Source organism: Branchiostoma floridae, chromosome 16 (genome assembly GCF_000003815.2).
Source record: "Branchiostoma floridae strain S238N-H82 chromosome 16, Bfl_VNyyK, whole genome shotgun sequence".
NCBI lineage: Eukaryota > Metazoa > Chordata > Leptocardii > Amphioxiformes > Branchiostomatidae > Branchiostoma > Branchiostoma floridae.
In genome coordinates, this window is record NC_049994.1 from 10,843,181 (window position 1) to 10,867,514 (window position 24,334).

Sequence of the window (24,334 nt, forward strand, 5' to 3'; positions counted from 1 at the left end):
ATGTCAGAATCAAAGAATTTTCTTTGAATCCACACATGATGCCAAGAAAATTCATTTATTCTTGTAGGGATTTAATTTTGTTGTAGAAGGCCGGAGAAAGAAGGTCTTGGCAGTTTTAAATCTGCAGTTGAAACAATCCTGCCATGCAGTTGTCATACATCTGGTCTAATCTGGTTCTAATACATCTGAAATGCATAGTTGCAATGTCATGATTTCATGGTGGAAAGATCACCATTAAAAGAAAACCACTACCAGCATTTCAAGATTGCCTCGCATATTGAGTAGTTGGGGTTCTTGTGAGGATACTAGGGTGTTAGGTAACTCGCTGTATCTTGCGGTTCATGGATATGTTGCGACTTAACCCGTCTTTCACTATCTAGTGGTGCCTTTGTTATCAGGCTAACATTGGCTCTGTTACCATGGCAACATAAGGTGAAGGCCAGGTGTCTTTGTTAACAGGATGATACATGTTTGGTTACCATGGTGACAGAAGAAGGTCAAGCATACCTGTAAGCAAGACTTCAAGGTTGAAAGACGAGGCATTTTATCTATTCAGTATCTCTTCCAATACCAGAACAGTTAACACATAGGACGATTAAATGCAGCATGTTACAATGTACGTACATCATAAATTCCTGTGCTATTCTAATAAAAACAGTCAACACTGATATCAAAAACAAAAGATACGAGTCTTCCAGCTAGCCATGTACTTTCCTGAAAACTATTGTCAAAGCGACATAGCAATACTAGATATGCCCCAGACCACATAAGCTATGATCTACCAAAGTATAACAAAAACTTGCCAGCCTTCTAGCTGCATAAAACAGTGTGCAGTTATATCTACTGGTGGAATATTACATGGAATGTATGTAACGTTATACTAATTTGCAGTACAAAAGAAATCATTCTCATTCAGTTCAACAAGTTATTGATAAAACTCCTGAAAATGTTCCTAGTAGATGTTTTTCTTCTTTTTGTCTTCACAAATTGGTGCATATTTGTCACCCTAATGTGTTTTTTTTAAAATCTACAATCAATCTTTTTTTTTTATTCCTGTCTCTGACATTTCCATACAAAACTGAGGACCAATAACTGACCTTGGGTATTGCCTGTGAAATTATACAATACACCACTCAGACTGTCATATTAAGGTACTTGATATGTCACTTCAACTCTAACAAAACATCCTAATTACAAGTCTCAACTGTATGCTATGTTACAATATAGACAACTTTATTAAAACACTTGAAAGCCGCCATGGTTCTATTCCTTGAAACATGTTCTACTGCAGGGCTGTCTCCAGATTTATTTTTTTTCTGTCCTACTCATTGTTGAATTTGGAGCTCAGGATGTTCATTTTAGTTTGTTTGTTTTAGTCTGTCATTTTCATCATCATCATCATCGCCGTATATCAGTCTTCGCTGATGCAGGCCATCTGTCATTTTAAGCTGATGAAAACACATTTTCATCTATTTCTGGTATAGTTTTGTATATTATGTCATAACTGTGACGCGAAAATGTTCGATACAGGTGTTCTGGACCGTGTGATATCTTTCCATATCACACAGGCTCGAAGTTTGTATCACACAGGCTTCCTTTGAGTAAATCAAACCATTTTGAGCGGGCCGAGTGCGGCACGGTTGGCAATTCAAATACCAGATTCGGACGTTTGAACATTGCTGTTCTAACACAATTTGTTCAAGGGCATCAAATTTGTTCAACTTCTGGCGCATTTCGCATCAAAACATGGGTTCTTTCAGGTGGGTATGACATAAATAAAATACAACATGGTGTATTCTGCATAACCCTCCGTCCCAGCCCTCCTGCGGGTCGGATCGCTCTCCGGCCTTCGGGCAATCAACCCGCGGTCGCGATGGAACCTCGGGTGATACAGAATACACTGTGTTATATTCTATACGTATGTATGTATAGTATGGTTCAGATTTTTGGGACGGAAAGGGTAAAATTTTTGTCCATCCCAACAAACAAATTTCCGCCCAGGACAGAGGGACGGGTCCTGGAGACAGCCCAAGTCTACTGCCTATCTTATAAAGTTCTTACATTTTTTAGCTATATATTGTCATTGGCAGGTGCCCAAAGATAGAGGCTCAACTTTGTGTTTGAGGTGTGCATGTACACATGAGAAAACACAGTGGTAGACATTGGACACTGAAAAGACTTCAAAATCACTAAACAAGACTTAAAACATTACTAGATGTTATTCTATCTATTGTCAGATAATCTACATCTACATTTAAGGCTACTTTCTTTCAATTGTCTCAATACTAATCCTTAGGCTACAGTCTGACACGGCAATTAAATTTCTCTTTCTTATAGGAATGTACAGAATAATGTGTAGAATATTATCAACGATTCATAAATGAAAACATTTGCCCATTCCAGGAGCTTTTTTTTTCAATTATGTAGTGGCTTTGTATCATAAATTGACCCAGAATATTAATGTAGATACCTACAGTGTCCAGGGGCCACAAAAAAGTTAATTTCGTGGATTACATCTCTGTAGACAAATGATCTTAAACGCAAGAGTGAGACAGACATTGACATAACTCATTATGATATGATCAGTACATGATACAAGACGGATTACAATCCTAACCTATTCCAGCACGTGGACAATGTTGAAAAAGACTGCCTTTTTTAATAGTCCATCGCAATTTTCTCAAATTTTTTAAAAGAACGTGCCAAAATCAAGATGAGAATAGATTTTGTTCACAATGTAAAATTTGTGTGCCTAAACATCACCACATGATTGCTAAACACACACACTTGTCAGGGTTTTTATTCTCATAATACCCCAGTCTCTAGCCTCTACTGACACTTAGAAAAATAAATAAACATCTCAATTGAAGGGTGGGAACAAGGCAGACTTTGATGCTGACACGATCTCAGTAGTTTCCATCAAAGACCTCTTAAGGCCAAAAAAAATGTAGAAATCAGCCAAAGACAACAATTTTCCAAAGGAGTTGATCAGCCACAGAGAAATTACTCTAACACAGACATCATTTCGTAAATTTGGAAAGACTAAGTCTAAGTCTGTGTGGGGAATTTTGTTAGACACAGCAATGTTTGTTCTACATTCTCCACGTATTTTCACATTGTAATACAGTAGAAGCCGCTTAAATCCCCCCCAAAAAAAACAATTTGCCAGAGCATTTTGTGCAATTATCCGAATGGTGCAATAAAGCGAAGTTATTAAGCTGGGCTGCACCACCGTGGGATTTGGGGATTTCGTGCAATTAACAGAAGTGTGCGATTATCCGTTGTGCAATTAACTGGCTTCCACTGTATATTAGTAGTTTTAGCAAATTGTTGATCTAGATGTGTATTCCATTATAATTGAGCAGAGCTTTGGGCAAATTGTTGATCCTCTTTTGGCCATTTCTACTATTAACTTTGACTTGAGACGAATCTTGGGGAAACTACCATGATCTTGAACCACGCTACGCCGTAACGGTCAGACAATAAGTATTTCACCCCCTATATGTTTAAGTTCACACTTTTGAAGTGCACACATGCAGTGATGACATGTGGATAGTGTTGAAGGGCCCTTGCAAACCATACGTATCAAGTTTTTTTTACGATTGCGGCCCGATCTGACTCTTTGTAGTAAAGGTGCTAGCGCTTTTCCAAACATTGTTTTCTGCACATCGAATGCGCCATCAGGGATATCAAGCATATTACCACTATTGTGCACTAATATTTAGGAATGAATCCTTGACGAAAAAATCTGTGTCACTGAAAAACGCTTAAAAGAACGGTCTTTTTGAGAAATATAAAAGATTACTAGAGCAATAGCTGAAAAATTGGGAGCCAAACTATGGGGGCACCTATAATCTTTGTCTTGTTTCCACGGACAACTTCCCCGTATGGTCAAACAGAGTACGAACCTTAAAGAATGGCCAGCTAGGGGCCTTCAACTTTGACATATTACCCACAATTCATCACGCTGTGCATGTGCACTTCAAACCATGAACTACCTTATCCAACATTTCTGGTCTGGAAGGTCACTCCATGGCCTCAGGTATCTCACTCCCATCCACTATGAGGGAATGTACGATGCCGTCTTTCCTCTTCCCACTGCTGACGGCCTTGACATAGCAGCCATGGTTGCCAACTGTGAAGTGGGTTTCTGTGCCATCATCAACAAATTCACCCTGGAAGCATTGGAAAAGCAAGGACGTTATATAGAAGCGCTTTGAGCAAAATGTTGATCTCGATGTCTATTCACATTATAATTGACCAGCACTTTGAGCACGTTCTCTTTGAACACGTTCTTGAGTTATTCTCATTCACATTTGAAAGAAAATTGGCGCCTGCAGTTCCAACAAAGCTGCTTGGGGTCTACCACTCAAAAATCCAGAACACAAGATATAAAATATGGAAGTTTTGCTGCAGTACCTTAGGCAGCCACTAAGGGGCCCATTATCAAAGTTGACCTTTGTTTACCTGACCCCTACCCACCAACCAAATATCATCAGGATCCATCCAAGGGCTCTTGAGTTATGCTGGTAACTCACAGACAGACAGACAGACAGACAAACACGCTCAAAACATGACCTTCTGGCAAAGGTGACAGATTACATAACTTGGCACCAGAGCTACATGTTGATACCTACCGCAGTCTCCATCTGTTTGCCATTACACCAGATGTCCATGGTGTCTTTCTCTGTGTGAAGAAACAACAAACAAGTCAGACATACATGATGAGGGACTGCAGGGCTAGAAATACTTTTCTCTGCATACCTGCACTGGTACAGGTACCACTGATAATTACCTGCCCAGACAAATTTTACCTGCACCACTCTGATCATACTAAAATTGTTCAGGAACCATTGTTACTTTTTCTTATGTACTATGTAGGCGGTACCAGTCAATGCAACTAGTGACAATCCACATACAACTACATCATCATACATAAATTTACTATGATACGAGTATGTAGTAAATTTATGTATAAAACCCAGTACATGGACCAATGTAGGTTAGGTGCAGGTAGACATCAGAAATATCTGCACAGTATTTTACCTACATATGCAGGTGGTATTTTGAGCCCTGGGCTGTCAGTTGGGTAGGCATGGCTTATCATTCAGGTTCAACTAAATCTTTATTCTTACTTCAACCATTCTGTTTTTCTTTAACCATCCTTGCTTGAACCAATGCCTTCTTTCTTTTTTTTTACCTGCCTTTCAGTGTATTGGGGCAGTGACCATCTCTGTCTCTGTAGCCCTTGGGCCACACAGGCAAATATAGTAGGGGATAAGCCCAATGGTAGTGGAGTGTGTTCAACTCTTGTAATCTTTCTCGTAAGTACTGAGAGTAAAGTACAGTATGTACCATTCTTTATTCAGTATGTACCAGTTTTTGGTATGATCTGGCTGGGGTTTAAACTACCGGCCTTCAATCTGCAAAGGAGAACACTTAAAAGTTTCACCTAGTACAATTCTGGTGTCTACACCGTCCAGGGTTAGCGTCCATGTCTTGCTGGTCTTGGATCGGTTTTCGATGAACTTCTCCAGGGATTTCCCGTCCACGTCCAGCGTGTACTGGTACGCAAACCCGCTGACGGCCTCGATGAAGATGACGGCCTTGTGGCCCTTGCCTATCGTGAAGGACTCTTTCCCCACCAGCTTGAACATCCAGTTTCTCCGCAACAACTCCTGAGGAAATAAACGTTGTATGTATTAAATCATGGTCAAGTCTGTCATCATGGTAAGACACCTGTTTCTGCACATTTCAGATGGATAGCACTTTCCTATGTTTTTATCTACATGAAAAATGGAGATATAGTTTTGGGTGAGTGTCTGTCAGGTGTGTGGGGGGGGGAGTCTGTGTCATGTGTGTGTGGGGGGGGGGAGGTGTGCACTGTGTGTATGTCACTCACTCACTCACACACTGTCCGGTTTAACGTGTTTCTGGATTTTTGAAGCCAGTATAATTCAATAACCTCTTGATGGTTTACAATGATATTTAGTATGTGGGTTAGCTATATATATAGGATCATTTGCATAATCAGAATATTTCATGGAGGTATGAGGTCTCCCAACTCTTGTTTTGTACGGTGCCGCTTACGTACCTTGTTATCGACGGTGACGACTCTCTTGCCCGTGGTTGTTCCGTGTTCAAACTGAACCTTGTGCACGCCGTCGCTTAGCGCCACCTCCCACACCGCAACCACATCGGACATGGCGGCCATTTTGCGCTACTTCTGTACGGAGCAATAAGACAGCACCTTAATATAAATAAATACCGGGTGTAGTGTTATTTGCAACCATTAGGTACGCATTTTTTTTAGTTATGAGGCTGATTGACGTGATCGAGGCACCTCCTCGAATGTCGACCCCCATTTTACACCCCTATCGAAAGATGAATTCGTGAATTCTTCATCAGGCTACAGCATAGAAGAAACCAGGTTTGATATATAACGCCAACAATGGATGAGGGTTACCCAATGAATAAAGGTGAAATCACCCGGACAAGCTATCCTTGATTTATGCAAATGTGACTTCATTTGACTGACAACACTGAGGCAGCAATAATTTGGTTTGTTGACATAACGTTACCCTTTAGCTCAGATTGAACTAAACAATGTGACTATACAATTTGAGATGCTGCATTGTGTGCAATATGGGGGTTGCAGAAACACAGACACAAGAAGCCCCCACTCCATTTGGGTGCAAGGAGGTTGAAAAGGGTAATACCTTCTTCTTTTCAATCTCCTTGTTGGGTGCAATAACAATGGAAGCAATCAAGCACAGCATGTGACCCTCCTTGATGTAACATAAGCTTCTTCAGACATATTACCTGCATTTTCACGTTAATGATCATAAACCATTGCGTTACAAGTCCCTTGACAATCTGCAATCACATATTTTCCAACAGTGATCTTCTAGAATTTTGATTTATTATTTTCAAGCACGCAAAAATTATGTTGGATTTCCTGACATGATGAGAGGTCGGAGTCCCAAACGTTACCATGGTTTTGGGGACATCGCACCAACCCTGCAACCCGGATGTCACATTTTAAGGGTCCCGGCGGTTTTCAAACAAATCAGCTCATAAAATCAGCAACGTTTACACATTATTACACATGACATATCATCTAAAAGATGTATTCTTCGACATACCTATCTCAGAAACTCCAGAAAACAGCAAGACTTCGTTGGAGAGAACGCTGCCTGCGTTTGGTTGCGGTGTCAAGGATGAACGCATCAAGTGTGAAGAATTTCTAAGCGCCTCCTGGCGAGGTTTTACTGAATTATACATGACACGACAGGTGTCTGTAGCTGTTAATCTTCCAGCAAATTGTCCCTTGGGAAATTCATAAATCTATGTCCACGTGGCTAGAATCTGTAACGTTGTATATAATCGCATTTCGCTTAGGTGTAAAACAGCAGCTAATGGCAAAGACAACTAGAGTTCCACGAACACATACCTTTGCCAAATAAACCAGGTTTGTTATGTAGAATGATGTCTGTAGACAAATGCGTTACTCATTTCATTTTCTTCATAAGTATATGCTTGGAGTTGGTTTATAAAATTTCGGCATTGATTATGCAAATTAGATCCCAAGTTACAATTAATTGATATCAAATTGTATCAAGCATAACTTAAGCTATCAGCATACCAAAAATCATGATGATCCTTTGATCCATTCTTGACTTATTCTCTTTCAAATTCTTTAAATACACCTCTTACTCTCTTCCCTCTTTCTCAGTTACATACGTGACAACTTTGATGAAAGTACTATAATGGAATGCAGTGGATTTATAAACTTTTCCTCATCAATTATGCAAATTAGCTGTTAATTTGCATAATAAGTATCACATTATATAAGTCTTCACTTAGGCTATCTACATGCCAAAAATCATGACGATCCGTCAACACGTTCACATTTTCTCATTAATTATGCAAATGAGAGCATCATTTGCATGATAAATATCTATCGACATTTCTCTCCTTCCCAGCTACATATGTGACAAGTTTGAAAGTCCTATCATGGAATGCAGTGGATTTATAAATTTTCCTCATTAATTATGCAAATTAGCTGTTGATTTGCATAATTAGTATACCATTATATAAGTCATCACTCATTCTATCTACATACCAAAAATCATGACGATCCGTCACCACGTTGTAGAGTTACTCTCGTCCAAAGTTTGAAAGGAAACCGGCGCCTGCAGTTCTAAAAAAGCCGCTAGGGGGCCCAAACTCACAGCACTTACTCTCTGCCTCGAGGGCTATCTACCACTTAAAATTCATGATCACAGCATGTCCAGAACAGGAGATATCAAAAATTGAGTTTCTGCTGCAGTACCTTAGCAAGCCGCTAGGGGGCCCATTATCGAACTTGACCTTCGTTTTCCCGACCCCTACCCACCTACCAAATATTATCGGGATTCATCCAAGACTTCTTGAGTTATGCTGTTAACACACACACAGACACACACACAGACACACAGACTCACAAGCCCAAAACATAACCTTAGCCATTCTGGCAAAGGTAAAAATTCGGCACGTAAGACATTACGATTATGTTACGTTGAGTGCTGTAACTTCGGATGTGCTGCAATTTCGGACGGATTTCAGATGGTCTCATTATGCAAAAGTGAACCATGTTTGTTTTCATCAACAGTGCTAAACAAAATCGTGAAGAACCCAAGTTAATGCACAGAGCTGTCGTCTGAATGTATCGCGGATTGTGTACGATTTTTGAGAAATTCGAGCATTGAAAACGGCTACGTGGCAAGGTCAGTGCGTAGTGGCGCATCTTACATTTAACTTACTAAACAATCACCATGCAAATTTAATTGTTTTACACACGAGGCATAAAGCTATACAAAAACACCGAAAACGTGGGTCTTGAGGACTTTATCTGGTATTTAATTGACTTGAAATAACGAAGTCGAACGTTATCTGCTTCGCGAATTCAAGATTACGAGTATTTCTTGCATCTTGTGTCGTCTGTTACAAATGCCAATCAAAATACCAGTAAGCCTTGTATCTGTCCTTGAACAAAGACCCTTCGGGCGGAACTCGCTTGATGTCAGACTGTAGCTTGTTATTAGGAACCATCTTACTTGCTAACCTTCTGCAGGTACACATTACTAGAAAAGTTGAAAGGCCGTCTGAGCACTTCAACATTAGTTGGTGACGTAATCGTCTTGAACCCGTTTTACCGGTCTTTTTCTGTCGTCCCAAATATGACCAAGTCACGCAGCATTCTCATTTAATCTCCAAGCAGATGTATAAGTTTGCCTGTTTTACAGCTCATATTATTCGGTATCATTTCTGGTCGGTACTAATAATTGGTTTATTTATCAATAGCATGCACTTATAGTATACAAAGCCTCGCAGGCAACCTTGGTTGTCTGAATTACGCTTGTGTTTACGAAATGACATAGTTATATTATTTCAATTTTGTAACAACTTACAATGATCATTTAAAATCCGTTCGTGTTACAAAATTAGTTAAAGCTCTACATATATACGGAGTGAAATTGCAAAAGATGTTACCGTGAAATGAGCACTAGTAAGCCCAGATTTTTTAAGAATTTTTTTTAAGCAACATGATACATTTTAGTGCAAATGTACCCAACCTGCTAAACGGTTATAACTTACACGCAATAACTACTAGTTTCCCGGTGGCGTTTTTTTACCTTTCACCAAAACAAGTTATAGACATAGCACAACTGTACCGTAACGTTTGTAAGTTTGTTGATGCTACCACGTTTCTTCAGCCAAGAACAACAAAGGCTGTCTGATTCTAATGCATAGGACAGACCTAAGCCTCAGATATGTGCCAGTATAAACAGCATATCCCCGAGCTGGCATATGCGTTTGTAAAGTAAAGGTGCGCTCCCACCGCACTTGTGTCAAGCTTGCGTCACTGAGGGGTTCGTTCACTGCGTCGCTGTTTTGTTATTTTCTCCGATTTTTTATTATCTAAATATTGCGTAATACGTAAAAGTATGACTTAGAAGACGACAAAATACACAAAAAGAAAGAAAATTCGTTTTTTATCTCATGATGCAAGCTTGACACAAGTGCCCTGGGAGCGCACCTTTTTAGTACTATCGCAAAGTTGTTGTTTTACCTTTATCTAACTTTTATACATCTTCAGCCTAAGCCGTTTTTCAAGATGTCAAGGGTGGGGCAGGTCAGGTATCTTGCCTTCCTAATAGCACACACACAAAAAATACAATTCAACATTCCATAAACAATTCAACATTCCAGAAATACCAAGGTTAACCGGTTGCTAATAAGCACCAACAACAAATTGCCAACAAAGCGTATAAAACGAATACACGTACAGATACATGTTCGTGTATATGAATTTTTATAGGGTTCACCACAAAACAAGGCTCAATGCAAGGAGTCACTCATACGTTTTTGGTTACTATACTGTATTGTGACGACAGATATTTGTTTTTAAAACTTTTTAAATAGATTGTAACCCCCACAGGGAAGCAATCCCATGGAAGCTTCTTTCATGATTATGTAGTTTTAGGAACGAAGCTATCGGCTTATTTACAGATCTGTCAATAAAGCGTGATTTCCCTCTCTGTCGAATGTTACAATTTCAAAGTTAGTCACCTTTCCCACTGATCATGCCAATGGGGTTGAAAAGATCATACCGAGGTCCTTTTCTTTTCTACGCTTTGTATTTTGTTTCATACGTCTCTTTCCCGAAGTCAAAAGTACGAGTCGTTTTCTGATGTTTATGATTCGTGCTCCACTATAACCTTCGGTCCGCCTGCCCCGTTTGTCTGGATGCAGACTGAGGCTAAAGCCATTGTCCTGTGACGGAATGCTCTTCCCTGTGAACCACCTGCGGGCAAACGGGACCTGCGTATTCGGGCCCAACAAGCGAGAGACAATTGTTTAGGTGTGCTGGCGACGTGGCAGAAGCTAGAAGTGGTTACGCCCATTGATAGGCTGCTAACATATCGACATTCCAGACTAACGCGCGAACTCTAACACTCTGAGACTCATTCTGACCAATAATGATTCGTCAGAGAACGTCCAAGCACGAGGTTATCAAGTATGTCGTTGTGGATAGGAGTCCGGGGAAGTCTTCGTCGGACGGCGGTGGTGCTTCGCCCGGGACAAGCTCTACCGGTGGGACGTCTTCAACCGGACTTACAGAAACACAACAAGACGTCTTGAGCAAGGATGTCGTACAGAAAGAACATCTTAGCGAGGTGGGGACTCTGGGGCAACCGGGGCACAAGGTAAGAAGTGTCCAAAGGTGGATCTGTAACTTACTGTGGTTTAAACAAAATGTCAGCAGATCCACAAATGTTCAATGTCTATAATGGAATATCACCCGAGGCCATATTGTATAGCTCGAACAAGTCCAACTTGTTTTGCAAACAGCGAACCCATGTATACAAAAATAAGGGATAACACAGGAGGGAAAACACGTACACGATGTTTTCGTCTACAACAAGTCGGATACTTGTTACTTCTAGACAGAAGATAGCACCAAATAATTATAAACGGCATGCTACATACTCGTAGTTGTGGACATACATTTAAATACATAATGTTGCTACTTTATGGCGAATCTCGATTCATAGAAAACATGTTTGAGTTGTTATCTTATGTGACCTACAAACGTTTCCTACCTCTTGTAGTCATGAGTTGATGGCAAAATATATCTATCTCGGCACAAAATAACAGATGGTGTGATAATGCTAAAGGGTGTGCAAAGAGGTGGGGGGGCATCATAGCGTAAAAGGGTTACAAATAGCATAGGGCTAATTAGATATGAAATCTAGTGTAACATAGAATATACATGTGTTAGGGAATGTGTGTACAGGTATCGTATAGTAACTATCATTTCAATCTGTCTTCTGTCAAAGTCCGATAAAGCAAAACTGCCATTCTAAACCAGTGATCATACACAGTCGGACTGACACCAAGAAAAAACTATGATTAAGAACACAACAGAGATCGCACGTGTGTGTAAACAAGAAACTGTATCACTTTCAACTCAAACATTGTAGGCTAGTTTAGATTTAAGAAAAGCATGTTTTGTTGCGCTTTCAATGACCTGAATCATAGACAAAAGTGCAGTTGCATTTTAGGTATGCATTAGGATGATGCCCTAGAATGAGCAGTAAGCCTGTTAGCCGGAGGGCTCATTGAAGTATCGTATACACATTGTAAACAATCAACTGAACGATACAATGTTACTGCATAGGAAATGTCGTATCTGAACCGTACCTTTGTCCGCCTTAGCTGAATATACAGCACACTGATGATATTCTTACACTGGTCATGGTAGGCAGTACAGGTGTTATGTATAATGGACACAGGTCTGGCGTACTGTGGAAATTCCGCTGCTTTTAGTTTTATAGGAACGAACTAGACTGGGACGTCTATTTTTCACTTGCAGTCCTATAACGGTACTTTTAAACAACATTCAATATAGTGGCAATAATTCAATAAATAAAGCCAACATATTTGTACTCTCCAAACAGAGGTTCACATGTGTTTTGACGTGCTTTAAGTCGTTTTTATGATTTCTATTTTGTATCGTTTAAAAGAGACCACGACAAAAACGCCTCAAACGCGCCAAAAAAGCCAGCCTGGCATCCAGCCGTACATACAAGTATTGGCAGAGAGGACAGAAGAGACTCGGGAGCTATACTACGGCTGAATACTAGGCTAGCGCCTAACCTCTGCTTTGAGAGTAGCATAATTGGTGTATGGTCATGCTACGAGTAATGCGACAAATAGTATATTAGCTCGTTTTATGTCTGCCATGTTTGCTACGACTCATACTAAAAGTAATTTAACATTGTTATCCCCATTGCGTCTTTTCAGACACAGGAATCCTCTCATGTGACACCGGTCGCATCAAATGAAAGACGACAACAGACCACACCGCTGAATGACACATTGGGTGCACAGGGCAACGATGACTTACAGGGAAAGTCTAAGGACAGTGGAAGATTCCAAACACATCCGAACGCTGATCCAAGTTCTGATGATCCAGATTCCACTGATCCAAGTGCTACGTATCCAAGCTCTGTTAATCCAAGTTCTGCTGGTCCAGATTCGGATCAAGAGGAAGATTCGGACACGGTAGCCTCCTCAGAAACTGCCTCCTCCTCTGCCATTAGTGACTTTGAAATTCAGATACCGTCCGGCGAACCTGGCATAGAGTCATTCAGAGTCATTATATATAAACTGAACGGGCCAGACGACAGGGAGGATTCAGGTCAAGGGGACAGCAATGAGGAAGACGTGCAGCTCACTTCATCGGACTCTCAACAACAAGGAAATCAACCATCACCCGATACAAAGTCCGAAAACGTGCAGGGGATTGTTGAAAAGACACACGAAACCATAACACCGACGGGAGAAACATTGTCGGGTGATGAGGAAGATCCATTAGATCCTGAGAAGAAGACACAGCAGCAGGGGGAAACATCAAACTTGCAGGAGGAAACATTAGACAAAGAGAGGGAGACATCAGAAAGACAAGAGGAGTCATCGGGCCAGGAAAAAGAGACAACAGACAGGCATGAGGAATCAGACAGGTCGGCAGACAAAACAATAGACAAACAAAAGGATACATTAGATATAAATGTGAAGGCATCACATAAACAGAGGGGAACAACAGACAGGGAGGATGGGGCATTAAAAAGGCCGAAGGAAACATCAAATGAAAAGGAGACAACTTCAGATAAAGATAAAGAAACACCAGACGTACACAATGAAACATCGGACAAAGTGGAGGCGTTAAAAAGGCTAGAGGAAAAGGTTAAAAAGTTGGAGGAAACATATGAGAAGGAGAAAACATCGGATACACGAAAGGAAGTATCAGGCAGGCAGGCGGAGACATCTGACAGACAGGAGGTAACATCAGGGAAAGGGGAGGAAACACCTAACAAACTAGAGGATACATTAGGAAAAGGGCACGAAATATCTGACAGGAAGGGGACATTAGAGAAAGGGGAAGAAACATCTGACAAACACCGGGAGGAGACCTTAGAGAAAGAAGAGGAGACATCTAAGAAACATGGGGAGACATTAGAGAAAGAAGAGGAGACATCTGTCAGGCAGGAGACATCGGATAAAGGGAACGAAACAGCCGACAGACAGGGCGAGACATTAGAGAAAGAGGATGAAACATCTCATAAACAGGAGGAAACATCAGATAAAGGGGAGAAAATATCTGACAAACATGACAGACAGGAGGAGACATTGGCGAAAGGGGAGAGAACATCTGGCAGGGAGGAGACATTGGAGAAAGGGGAGGAAACATCCGACAAACAGGAGGAAACATCTGATAAACAGGAGGAGACATTAGAGAAAGAAGAGGAGACATCTGTCAGGCAGGAGACATCGGATAAAGGGAAAGAAACAGCCGACAGACAGGGCGAGACATTAGAGAAAGAGGATGAAACATCTCATAAACAGGAGGAAACATCAGATAAAGGGGAGAAAATATCTGACAAACATGATAGACAGGAGGAGACATTGGCGAAAGGGGAGGGAACATCTGGCAGGGAGGAGACATTGGAGAAAGGGGAGGAAACATCCGACAAACAGGAGGAGACATCAGATAAAGGGGAGGAAACATCTAACAAACAGGAGGAGACATTAAAGAAAGGGGAGGAAACATCAGTCAGACAGGAGACATCAGATAAAGGGAAAGAAACAGCCGGTAGACATGAGGAGACATTGGCGAAAGAGGAGGAAACATCTGATAAACAGGAGGAGACATCGGATAAAGGGAAGGAAACATCTAATAGGGAGGAGACATTAGAGAAAGGAGAGGAAACATCTGACAAACAAGGGGAGACATCTGACAAACAGGAGACATCAGAAAGGGCGGAGAGAGCATTAGATGAAATGGAGGAAATATCGGACAGACAGGAGAGAACATTAGGGGAGCTAGAGGAGACGATAGATAAGCTGGAGGAAAGATTTCAGAAGGAAGACGGAACATTTGACACAATAGAAGATATTCTAAGTGGGCAAGAGGAAACATTGCAAAAGCTGGAAGATACATTCAACAAGGAAGAGGAAACAATAGACAAACTGGAAGAAATTATAGACGGACAGGAGAATATATCAGACAGAGAGGACGGAGCAGTAAAGAAGGAAGATGAAATATCCGACAAAGAAACCGAAGATAGGCAAAGAGATGTTTTAGGTACTGAGAGGAAAATACCAGAGAGGCAGGACCAAATCTCGTTCGGGCAGAGGGGAGGTTTAGATGAACAGAAACCGCTATCAGACAGGCAAGAACAGGCTACAGACGTCGAGAAAAGAACCGGCAGCGAAGAGAGAAAATGTGGACAGGATGGTGTATCCAAGAGTCAGGAAATACGATCAGACGGACAGGGCAATCAGATAGGTAACGTTAGCCAAAAGGAAAATAAAGACGGGCAAGTTTCAGGTAGTCAGAAGGAAACACCGGACCAGTCTGAGGACGCATCAAGTAAACAGAATGAGTCACTAGACAAGATAGATGAACCATCAGACACACAACCAGAAGTATCGACCGGAGACGAAGAAACCCCGAATAGGCAAGAGGATGCGTCTGGTATACGATCAAAATCCCCAACGACGCAACAGGAGCAGGGAGACAAGACAGAAGACTTGCCAGAGGGAGGAGAGAAGCCAGAAGGACACAGAGGAGAGATGGGCGAACAGGGAGTAACATTGGATGCACATAGCGAAGCACAAGACAAGCCAGTGGAAACACCCGACAAACAAAGCGAAGTAAAACGTCAGGAAGAAGCGTTGTCCGTTCAGGATAAAGGAAAGAACGAGGAAACGATGGACAAGAAGGGGAAAACATTAGATAAGAAAGATGAGTCATTAGACAGGTCGGGTGAGACATTTGATAGGGAAAGTGGGAAATTAGTCAGTCCGGGCGAGGCATTAGACAAGAAGAGGGAAACATTGAACACGCAAGGAACCGACATCGAAGAGAGAAAATGTGGACAGGATGGTGTATCGAAGAATCAGGAAATACGATCAGACGGGCGGGATAACCAGATAGGTAACGTTAACCAAACAGAACGTAAAGACGGGCAAGTTTCAGGTAGTCAGAAGGAAACACCGGACCAGTCTGAGGACGCATCAAGTAAACAGGATGAGTCACTAGACAAGATAGATGAACCCTCAGACACACAACCAGAAGTATCGACCACAGATAAAGAAACCTCGGGTAGGCATGATAATACGTCTGCAATACAAGAGCAGGGAGACAAGACAAAAGACTCGCTACATAGAGAAGAGAAGCCAGAAGGACAAAGAGGAGAGTCGGAAAATCAAGGGGAAACATTTGACGGACAACAGGAAACACACGACAAGCCAGGAGAAACACCCGACAAACAAAGCGAAGTAAAACGTCAGGAAGAAGCGTTGTCCGTTCAGGATAAAGAAAAGAACGGGAAAACGATGGACAGCAATGGGGATACATTAGATAAGCAAGATACAACATTAGGCAAGCCGGGTGAGACATTAGATAGGGCTAGGGAGAGTGGGGAATTAGACAGTCCGAGCGAGGCATTAGACAAGGAGAGGGAAACATTGAACATGCAAGAGGAAACATCACATGCACAGGAGTCATTAGACAGACAGGGGGAGACATCAGGCACGCAAGGGGAGACACCAGATGAGACGGAAGCTTTAACCACGCAAGGAGAAACATCAGATGAGAAGGCAACATTAGATAAACAGACAGAGGAGACATTGGACAGGAAGGGAGCGACATCGAACAAGCAAGAGGACGCATCGGGCAGACAGGAGGAAGAGACAGTGGAGAAAACACCTGAGATGCGGGAGGAACAGGTAACACCATACGGGCAGGATGGAGCAGTAGATAAGCCGAAGGAAGCGTTGGACAAGCTTCAAGAAATATCAAACGAGAAAGAGGGGAAACCGACAGAAGCTACAGACATAGAGGAAGAAACGTCACATAGACAGGAGGAACTATCAGACAGGCGACCACTAGGAAAGCCGGGAACGTTAGACAGTGAGGAGAGAATACCAAACACACAGGATCAAAATTCAGACAAACAGGAGGAGATATCAGGCAAGCAACCGGACAATCCAAAGGAAGATGAAGAAGGGAACATCCCAAGACACCAGAATGATAGATCAGCCAGGAGAGGGACAATATCAGATAAAAAGGAAGAATCAACACACAAAGACGGAGAATCATCGCACGAACAAGAGGGAACATCAGACAAACACGAGGAAACATCGGGCGAGGCCAAAACACCAAACAAACAGCAGGGAATATTAGATAGAGAAAAGGACGCATCAGAGAGGAAGGAGGAAACAACGGATAGTCTGACCAAAACGCCCGCCATACAGAAAGAACCATCAGCCCCACCAAAGGAAATATCAGACAGGAAAGAAGAACCGTCAGACAAACCAACAACAGCTTCAGACGAGCCAAGGAAAGATAAGCTTGGGGATGTTTCGGGGACTGAACAGGAACAAACGGAGGACATTGAGGAGAGAATATCAGATGTGCAAGGAGTACCGGACAGAGACGATGAAACATCAGAAAAGATGGAAAAGACAGCAGACAGCAAGAGGACAACTTCAGGATCACCGAACCAAGCCGACGCCAGCTCATCAGGTCCAGATACCGACAAAACGGAAGGCAGGGGTTCGGATCTGTGGGCTTCTGGGAAAATGGGCAAAATGGGTAGAATAACAAGAAAGAAAGGAAAAAGAATTACAGAGGAGCTAAAGCACAGATTCAGAGAGTACGAAACCGAAGGTCAAAGCCCAATGGAGACATCAAACAGAGAGGACGAGCCATCAGAGAAACCAACGAAAACATCAGATGTGCAGAAAGAACCATCAGCCCCACCAACGGAAATGTCAGACAGGAAAGACGAACCGTCAGACGAACCAACAACAGCTTCAGATGAGCCAAGGAAAGATAAGCTGAGGGACGTTTCGGGGACTGAAAAAGAAACAACGGGAGATAGGGAGGAAAAAACATCAGATGAGCACGGAGTGCCGGGCAGAGACGATGAAAGATCAGAAAAGACGGAGAAGATAGCAAACAGGGAGGGGACAACGTCGGGACCACTGAACCAAGCCGACGCCAGCTCATCTGGTCCAGACACCGACAAAACGGAAGGCAGGGGTTCGGATCTGTGGGCTTCCGGGAAAATGGGCAAAATGGGCAGAATAACAAGAAAGAAAGGAAAAAGAATTACAGAGGAGCTAAAGCACAGATTCAAGGAGTACGAAACCGAAGACCAACGCCCAATGGAAACATTAAACAGAGAGGAAGAGCCATCAGAGAAACCAACGAAAACATCAGACAATACTTCATACATGGCGGAAGGGGTGATAGAAACACGAAAGACACCGGAGAAGGACATGGAATCGTCAGATGCAGAAGACATGCAGAGGGAAGCGGCGGAAAATCCAATGGAAACATCGGACAAGGAGCAGAAAACATCAGAAAAGCCGAGAGAAACATTAGACATACAAAATAGAGCGTTAGAAAAGCAGGAGACGTCAGGAAAGACGGAGGAAAAATTAGATGAGCTGGATGCAACATCACACAGGGGGAGGGAACGGGGTGAGGAGAAAGAAAGATCAGACATGGAAAAAGAAACATCACACAAGCTGAAGCAAACATTGGATAATCAAGAGGCGATGTCGCATTCCCGTGAAGAGGAAACATCAGAAGAACAGAGGAACATACTGGACAAGGAGGACGAAACATCGGATAAGGAAGAGGAAGCATCAGACCTAGAAGAGGAGGAGACATTGAAACAAAGGATGGAAGAGAAAAGGCGACTCTTTGAAGAATATGGTATATTTGATGACAGCGATGTCGATGAAGAAGACGAACTGGACGAGAATCAGCCAGACACTGAACAAGACGCTTCAAACGAAGACAATGCGTCTGAGATGAATACTGACAAACCTAACCAAACAAGTGGAGAAAATATAGATGAAGAAGCTCGAAGAAGAAAGCTATTTGAAGAGTACGGCATATTTGATGACGACGATGACGTCACGGTACCTGTCAGTGACGTAGCCATAGCTGACGTAGTCCATCCGGATCAAGGAGAATCGAATCCACTGCACAGTATACCTGAGTTAGAGGAAGATTCTGGTCTAGGTGCTGATCAGCGCATAACATCTTCGCAAGAAACATCAGATCCAAAACAGGATGAGGGTACCTTAGAGACCCTTTCGGAGGAATGGTCTACTTCAGGCGATGGCAACAAAGTTCCCACAGACGTTTCAACTCACAAGCAGCAGCAACTGACAGCTCAGGACGTCGTGTTAGAAGAAGCAGTCAGTACTGATGATAGCGATGTCGACGAGATTTTGCGAGAGGTCGGGGGTCTAGACCAAGCTCTAGAGATCGAAGCATCATTAGCCGAATTCGACACGACCGTCGATGAAGCAGATAAACAAGCCTCAGATGAGGAGAATGAAGTCACCAGTGGTACCGTAGCTTCGGGTCCAGAAACTTCCCAAAGTGGGAAGTTTGAAGACTTCTACCCTCAGTTTCACTACCCGACGTCTCCCTTCGCTGCGAATGCTGAGCAAGGATTATCGTATTATCTTGAGCAGGAAAGATCCTCCGAAACCCCTCGTGAAGGCGACGAGGAGTCCAAAACAAAGGGAGACTCAGTAACAACGTTACAGTCGACACCAAGTGACACTGTACATGTTAAACTAACGGAAGAGAAAGGCAAAGATGTTGACAATGAATTTGAAATGGCAGAGGACAAACAACCTTCAGGTTCTGAAACCTTGCCGGGGGCGAGTTCAATGGACACAAGAAAAGCGCAGCTACCGGCCCAAGAAGACGCCTACTCATCAGGTCCAGACACCGACAAGACGGAAGGAGCTAGTCCGGATCTATGGACGTCTGGAAAAATGGGTAAAATGGGTAGAATAACAAGAAAGAAAGGGAAAAGAATCACAGAAGAGCTAAAGCAGAAGCTCAAAGAATATGAAACTGAAGGCCAAGCAGACGAAAATGCCCCTTCTGTACAATTTGAGGTGCCATCACAAAAACATGATCCTAGAGTAGAAGTAACACAGCAAGGTCGCGAAGACATGCCTGCAACCTTGGCATCGGTGTCAAAACCAGAGGATGAAAATAAAGATACTGAGGAAAATAAAGACACTGTGGACAAATCGGAGGATGATGAAGAGTCCGTAACGCAGCCATTGCTGTCACAACCTGAGGGTAGCAACGAAGACAAAGATAAAGCAGAGCTTGGTGTCGAGTCGGAAAATTTGCCATCGGTGTCGCAATCAAGGGGCAGAAACAAAGACACTAACGACAGAGCAGAGGGTGTTGACGAGTCATCAACGCAACTATCGGTGTCACAGTCAGAGAGAAAAGACATTCATGACGAAGTAGAGGTTAGCAATGAGTCAGAAACAGTGGTATTGGCGTTACAAGACTCTGAAGAGAAAACTGCAATTGACAACAGGTCAACAACAATGGCATCGGCGTTAAAACAAAAAGAAGGTAGTGATAAAGGAACTGATGTTGGTGACAAGTCAGCAAAGCTACCGTCGGCGTTACAACAAGAAACAGAGAATAGCAACAAAGACGATAAAAAGGAGACCGTCGATGAAAAGCCATCCACGCTGTCCTCGGCGTTACAGCAAGACGATAAAGACAAGGGCACAGAACAACAGTCTGTGTCCGTGAAGACGTCTAGTCGGTCTAACAAAGAAACCCGGCGTGAGCGCAGGAAAAAGAGCAAGGAGACTTCAGCAGAACCCACCATCTCGGACGAGCCCCAGGAACAGAAAACAGCCCCCCAGCGACCTGTCCGCCCTGAACGAAAACATCTACAAGAACGACAATCAACAGTTTCCAAGGGCAAAACCAGGACAAAGTCGGGAAGGGAAGACGACGAGGCTGAAGAAAGGACACGTGGCCAAGACAGCTTCGGGCCCACATCAGGAGACCAGTTTTCGGATGAATACACGGGTCCTCACAAGGCTTACATGTCTCGTGCCGACAGAAAAAGACTGACTAACCAGCGCAAGAAAGCAGAGCGCGACGCCAAGCTACAAGAAGAAGTTCTACATGCGGATGCTGAGACGTCGGATCAAGACTCACCAAACACTGCAAGCCATTTCAATCTGGACGACAAAAACGTCGTTGCTGTTGAAGAGGAAGAGCAGTTTAACATCGTAGACGTTGCCGTTTCCTCAATTGAGGACGAAAGTGAATCGTCGGGAAGTAGCCGGACGAGACAGCGTTCCGTCAGTTCTTCGTCACGTGATACAGAAACGACTAGAGCTGTCGACAGGACGACTTCCAGAGCAGACAAAGAAGGAGATTCGTCCAGTGGCGATGGCAAACGTCCAAGACGTACACGCACACGGTCCAGGCAAAGGACAAGTCACAAACATGAAACGAACAAGCCCAAGAAGGGAGGACATAAGACCGCGTCTCGTCCAGCAGATACGACAGAAACTAAAGAGCCTGGTAAAAGTGACATGGAGAAGTCTACGAAGGAAGCAACTCTCGACGAAACGGCTAAAATGAACCTGGTTCTTGGAATGGGAATGCTGACGACGGTGCTGTTTTCGGTCCTGTTGTTGTGGCCTGAGATATCGGCGTGGCTGTTGTTACTGTTATCACAGAAACACAAAGAACAGTGATATCTCACAGTTTAACGGGCATAAAGTAAATCAAAGATAGATGTTTGGAAGGCCAGTATTCTCGCCGTTTGTTGTACAGAGACTGTGCTTTTAAGTACGGTGAAGTGTACCAAACTGATACATTTAGATAATCTATCAAGTTTCGTCTCTTAGAACCACGAGAATGTTAGAAATGTACGACATTGATCATTTTGTAGAAGAAAAAAACTCGGATTTGTAAACTGTATAACGTAATAGCCTCTACCAGGCTCCGATGATCGATGGCAAAATAGTAGAAATTGGACAAATCGAGTCAATAGTACGCTAGGGGAGTCGGAAGGCCATAGGAGTCAGTATCAACTCTGAGAACTCTATTTGTCCTATTTGATCCACGGAGCCTGGTAGAGGCTAGACTGTAAAAACGCTAAGCAAATATGTGAATCCAAGAAAGCCCATGGTGATAGAGTTTTAGCATGCATGCTTTTCCCAAATCTTTCTTCATACGTCAACATCAACACGCAGAGTACACATTTAATACATCAAATCAACAACAGTATTGAATATCGCTTAGATATAATTGCATAAAGTGACCGATTTCCTACAATGACGTCTATCTTATATTTTCACCTTTTTGCCTATTCTGCGTTGTGAAAAATAGAAGTACTGGTAATTAGGAAGTCTAAGTATGTCATGTAACAGTTTGTTTCTACTTTTTAAAATAACTATACAATTTGTCCAATAGAATCATGAGCCTTTCAAGACATGGACTTCCGAAGCTTATTACATGTAATATTAAAGAGGTGTTAAAACATACATTTTTGTCCAGTAGTTCTATAATACCATTTTTCAATTAAATTTCGTTCCAAAATGCCATATCATGCGCATTACCAATAATGAGGTCAGGGTTTTTAGTGTTGCTGCAATCACTATTGTAGGAAGCGATTTCAAAACTTTCGTAGTTAAGATATTCACACTAAATCATTCGTCATTAGGGACAGATTTTCCCCAGTAATGGTGCCCTTATTTGATGTTATAGCCAAGTCTTTGCGTCTTATCGTTTTAAAGTGTTTCAGATATATTGTATTTTGGCCCCCTGTCAGTTTTTCTTTGGAACTGCAGGGCTTCTTAAAAGTTTTACTGGAGGCTTTGCATTGGAAGACAAGAGTAATGGATTTTCACGATATTTTGCAAATAACGGTACAGTTTTACTGCTTCCTATATAACCTCCTTGGTTACTGTAAGTAGCTGAAGTAAAGATTGACGGAGTCTGGTAAAGACAAATTTCCAAGAAGATGTAGAAAAGGAAAAATCATAACGTTTCACAAGCTTCCAAATCTATTAGGAAATAATAAAGTTAACGTTAACGTAACATCAGTGATTCAATGGGAGTAAACGGAAAAGAAAGGCCCGACCCTCCTCGGCAGTATGAATGATTCGTCCAAGGTGATTCTTTAACCTCCTTGATTCGTCCTAGTATGACCCAAACAATGTCGACCGCAGCGTGTCCACAAATAATCTCTTGGCTCCACATTTACTAACGGCACTGAACTTTAATCCAACACATTCCAACAAATTCTAAACTGAACCATGAATAAACAAGCGGGCTTTAGCGCATTCTGGAAACTGTTTAGTGCATTGTTTACTATGTTTCCCCGGCCATTGCTACACATGCATTGGTCTGCCACTTTCTGTTGTGTCGCAAGAAAATAACATTTCAAAGACAGTGTAACTGATAGCAAGTCCTTTGGGATTCTATTCCCAGTGGAACTTTAATCCAACACAATAATATAACAAGGCTGTTTATCTATGGATTTCATATTTACAACGACAAATTTGTATCAATCGGCAGGCACTTACTCAAGGTTAAATTGGCAAATCGGCATGTCAGTAAACTGCTGATAGCAGCGATCAAAACACGGTCCGAAAATACATCAACCAGCGGCAAATCCGTTCTGCTGTTCCACTACACAGTTATGACGTTCTATGAAACTTTTCATCCGTTGTTTGGTCAGCAAATGGTGGCAAAATATGTTGTTTGTGAATGGTTCCCAAAAAATATCCCCGCAAAACACAGTACAAACTCCCTACAGCACGTCCCCCATGTGGGGCTGTAATGGTATCGCCAGTGAGATCCGTCCTACTGGCCTTTGGATGTGATCACTTTCAAAAATAGGGGTGAAGGGGCGTGCTGAAATATGATTCAAAATGGCGCGTGTTCGGATTTCCACTGAATTTGTGTAACAAAGCCTGGCCCTGTACTTTAAAGAGGGATACTTCAAGGCATGTTGGTTGTGTTGGATGGACAGTTTATTGATATTTCGCTATATTTACTGTGATGATGATTGTGTAATGTGAGGACGAAGAGTAGGATTGCTTGAAATTACAATCGCTGCCCTCTTCCCACGGCTTGATTAACAGCATGAAAACATACCAGAAGATTGATTAACTTGTCACTGCAACGTGCGATCTTTGTGAGTTCAAACTTGCAAGATTTTAAGTCGTATACCTTACTGGTCTTGTAAAGCACTCAAAAGAATTTGCAAACCGGAGCTAGTTTTTGACTGACAGATGGGTTCTGAAAAGTGTTGGATTAAAGTTGCGTTGGATTAAAGTTCAGTGCCGTTACTTGTGGCGGATGGATAAATAAGTCTATAACCTCTCTCTCAGTGCCACTGTG

The 24,334-nt window shown here is 42.4% G+C and overlaps 2 protein-coding genes across 3 annotated transcripts; one reads left to right on the plus strand and one right to left on the minus strand.

Moving 5' to 3' along the window:
• Positions 1-523: 523 nt before the first annotated feature.
• On the minus strand, positions 524-7,256 carry LOC118432691 (fas apoptotic inhibitory molecule 1-like). Of its 2 annotated transcripts, none has more exons than XM_035844298.1 (5): positions 7,146-7,256; positions 6,095-6,226; positions 5,453-5,678; positions 4,638-4,687; positions 524-4,175 (listed from the first exon to the last, which is right to left on the minus strand). In XM_035844298.1, exons 2-5 carry the CDS (start codon positions 6,212-6,214, stop codon positions 4,026-4,028), a joined length of 546 nt encoding a protein of 181 aa, XP_035700191.1. In that variant the 5' UTR covers positions 6,215-6,226; positions 7,146-7,256; the 3' UTR covers positions 524-4,025. The 2 variants fall into 2 exon arrangements, with proteins under 2 accessions (XP_035700191.1, XP_035700192.1); XM_035844299.1 differs by having other exon boundaries at positions 6,095-6,250; positions 7,146-7,239.
• A 3,378-nt stretch (positions 7,257-10,634) lies between these two features.
• On the plus strand, positions 10,635-21,855 carry LOC118432692 (golgin subfamily B member 1-like). Its single transcript, XM_035844300.1, has 2 exons — positions 10,635-11,252; positions 12,853-21,855. The coding sequence occupies exons 1-2, from the start codon at positions 11,025-11,027 to the stop codon at positions 21,676-21,678; spliced, it is 9,054 nt and encodes a 3,017-aa protein (XP_035700193.1). The 5' UTR covers positions 10,635-11,024; the 3' UTR covers positions 21,679-21,855.
• The last annotated feature ends 2,479 nt before the right edge of the window (positions 21,856-24,334 follow it).

Bases quoted from the DNA above. Each gene is read 5' to 3' on its own strand.
- LOC118432692 (XM_035844300.1), top strand. From the start codon at position 11,025: ATGATTCGTCAGAGAACGTCCAAGCACGAGGTTATCAAGTATGTCGTT. The intron at 11,253-12,852 runs GTAAGAAGTGTC...GCGTCTTTTCAG, and splicing joins TGGGGCAACCGGGGCACAAG to ACACAGGAATCCTCTCATGT.
- LOC118432691 (XM_035844298.1), bottom strand. From the start codon at position 6,214: ATGGCCGCCATGTCCGATGTGGTTGCGGTGTGGGAGGTGGCGCTAAGC. The intron at 4,688-5,452 runs GTGAAACTTTTA...TTCTTCACACAG, and splicing joins AGACACCAGAATTGTACTAG to AGAAAGACACCATGGACATC. The intron at 4,176-4,637 runs GTAGGTATCAAC...CAATGCTTCCAG, and splicing joins GCAAACAGATGGAGACTGCG to GGTGAATTTGTTGATGATGG.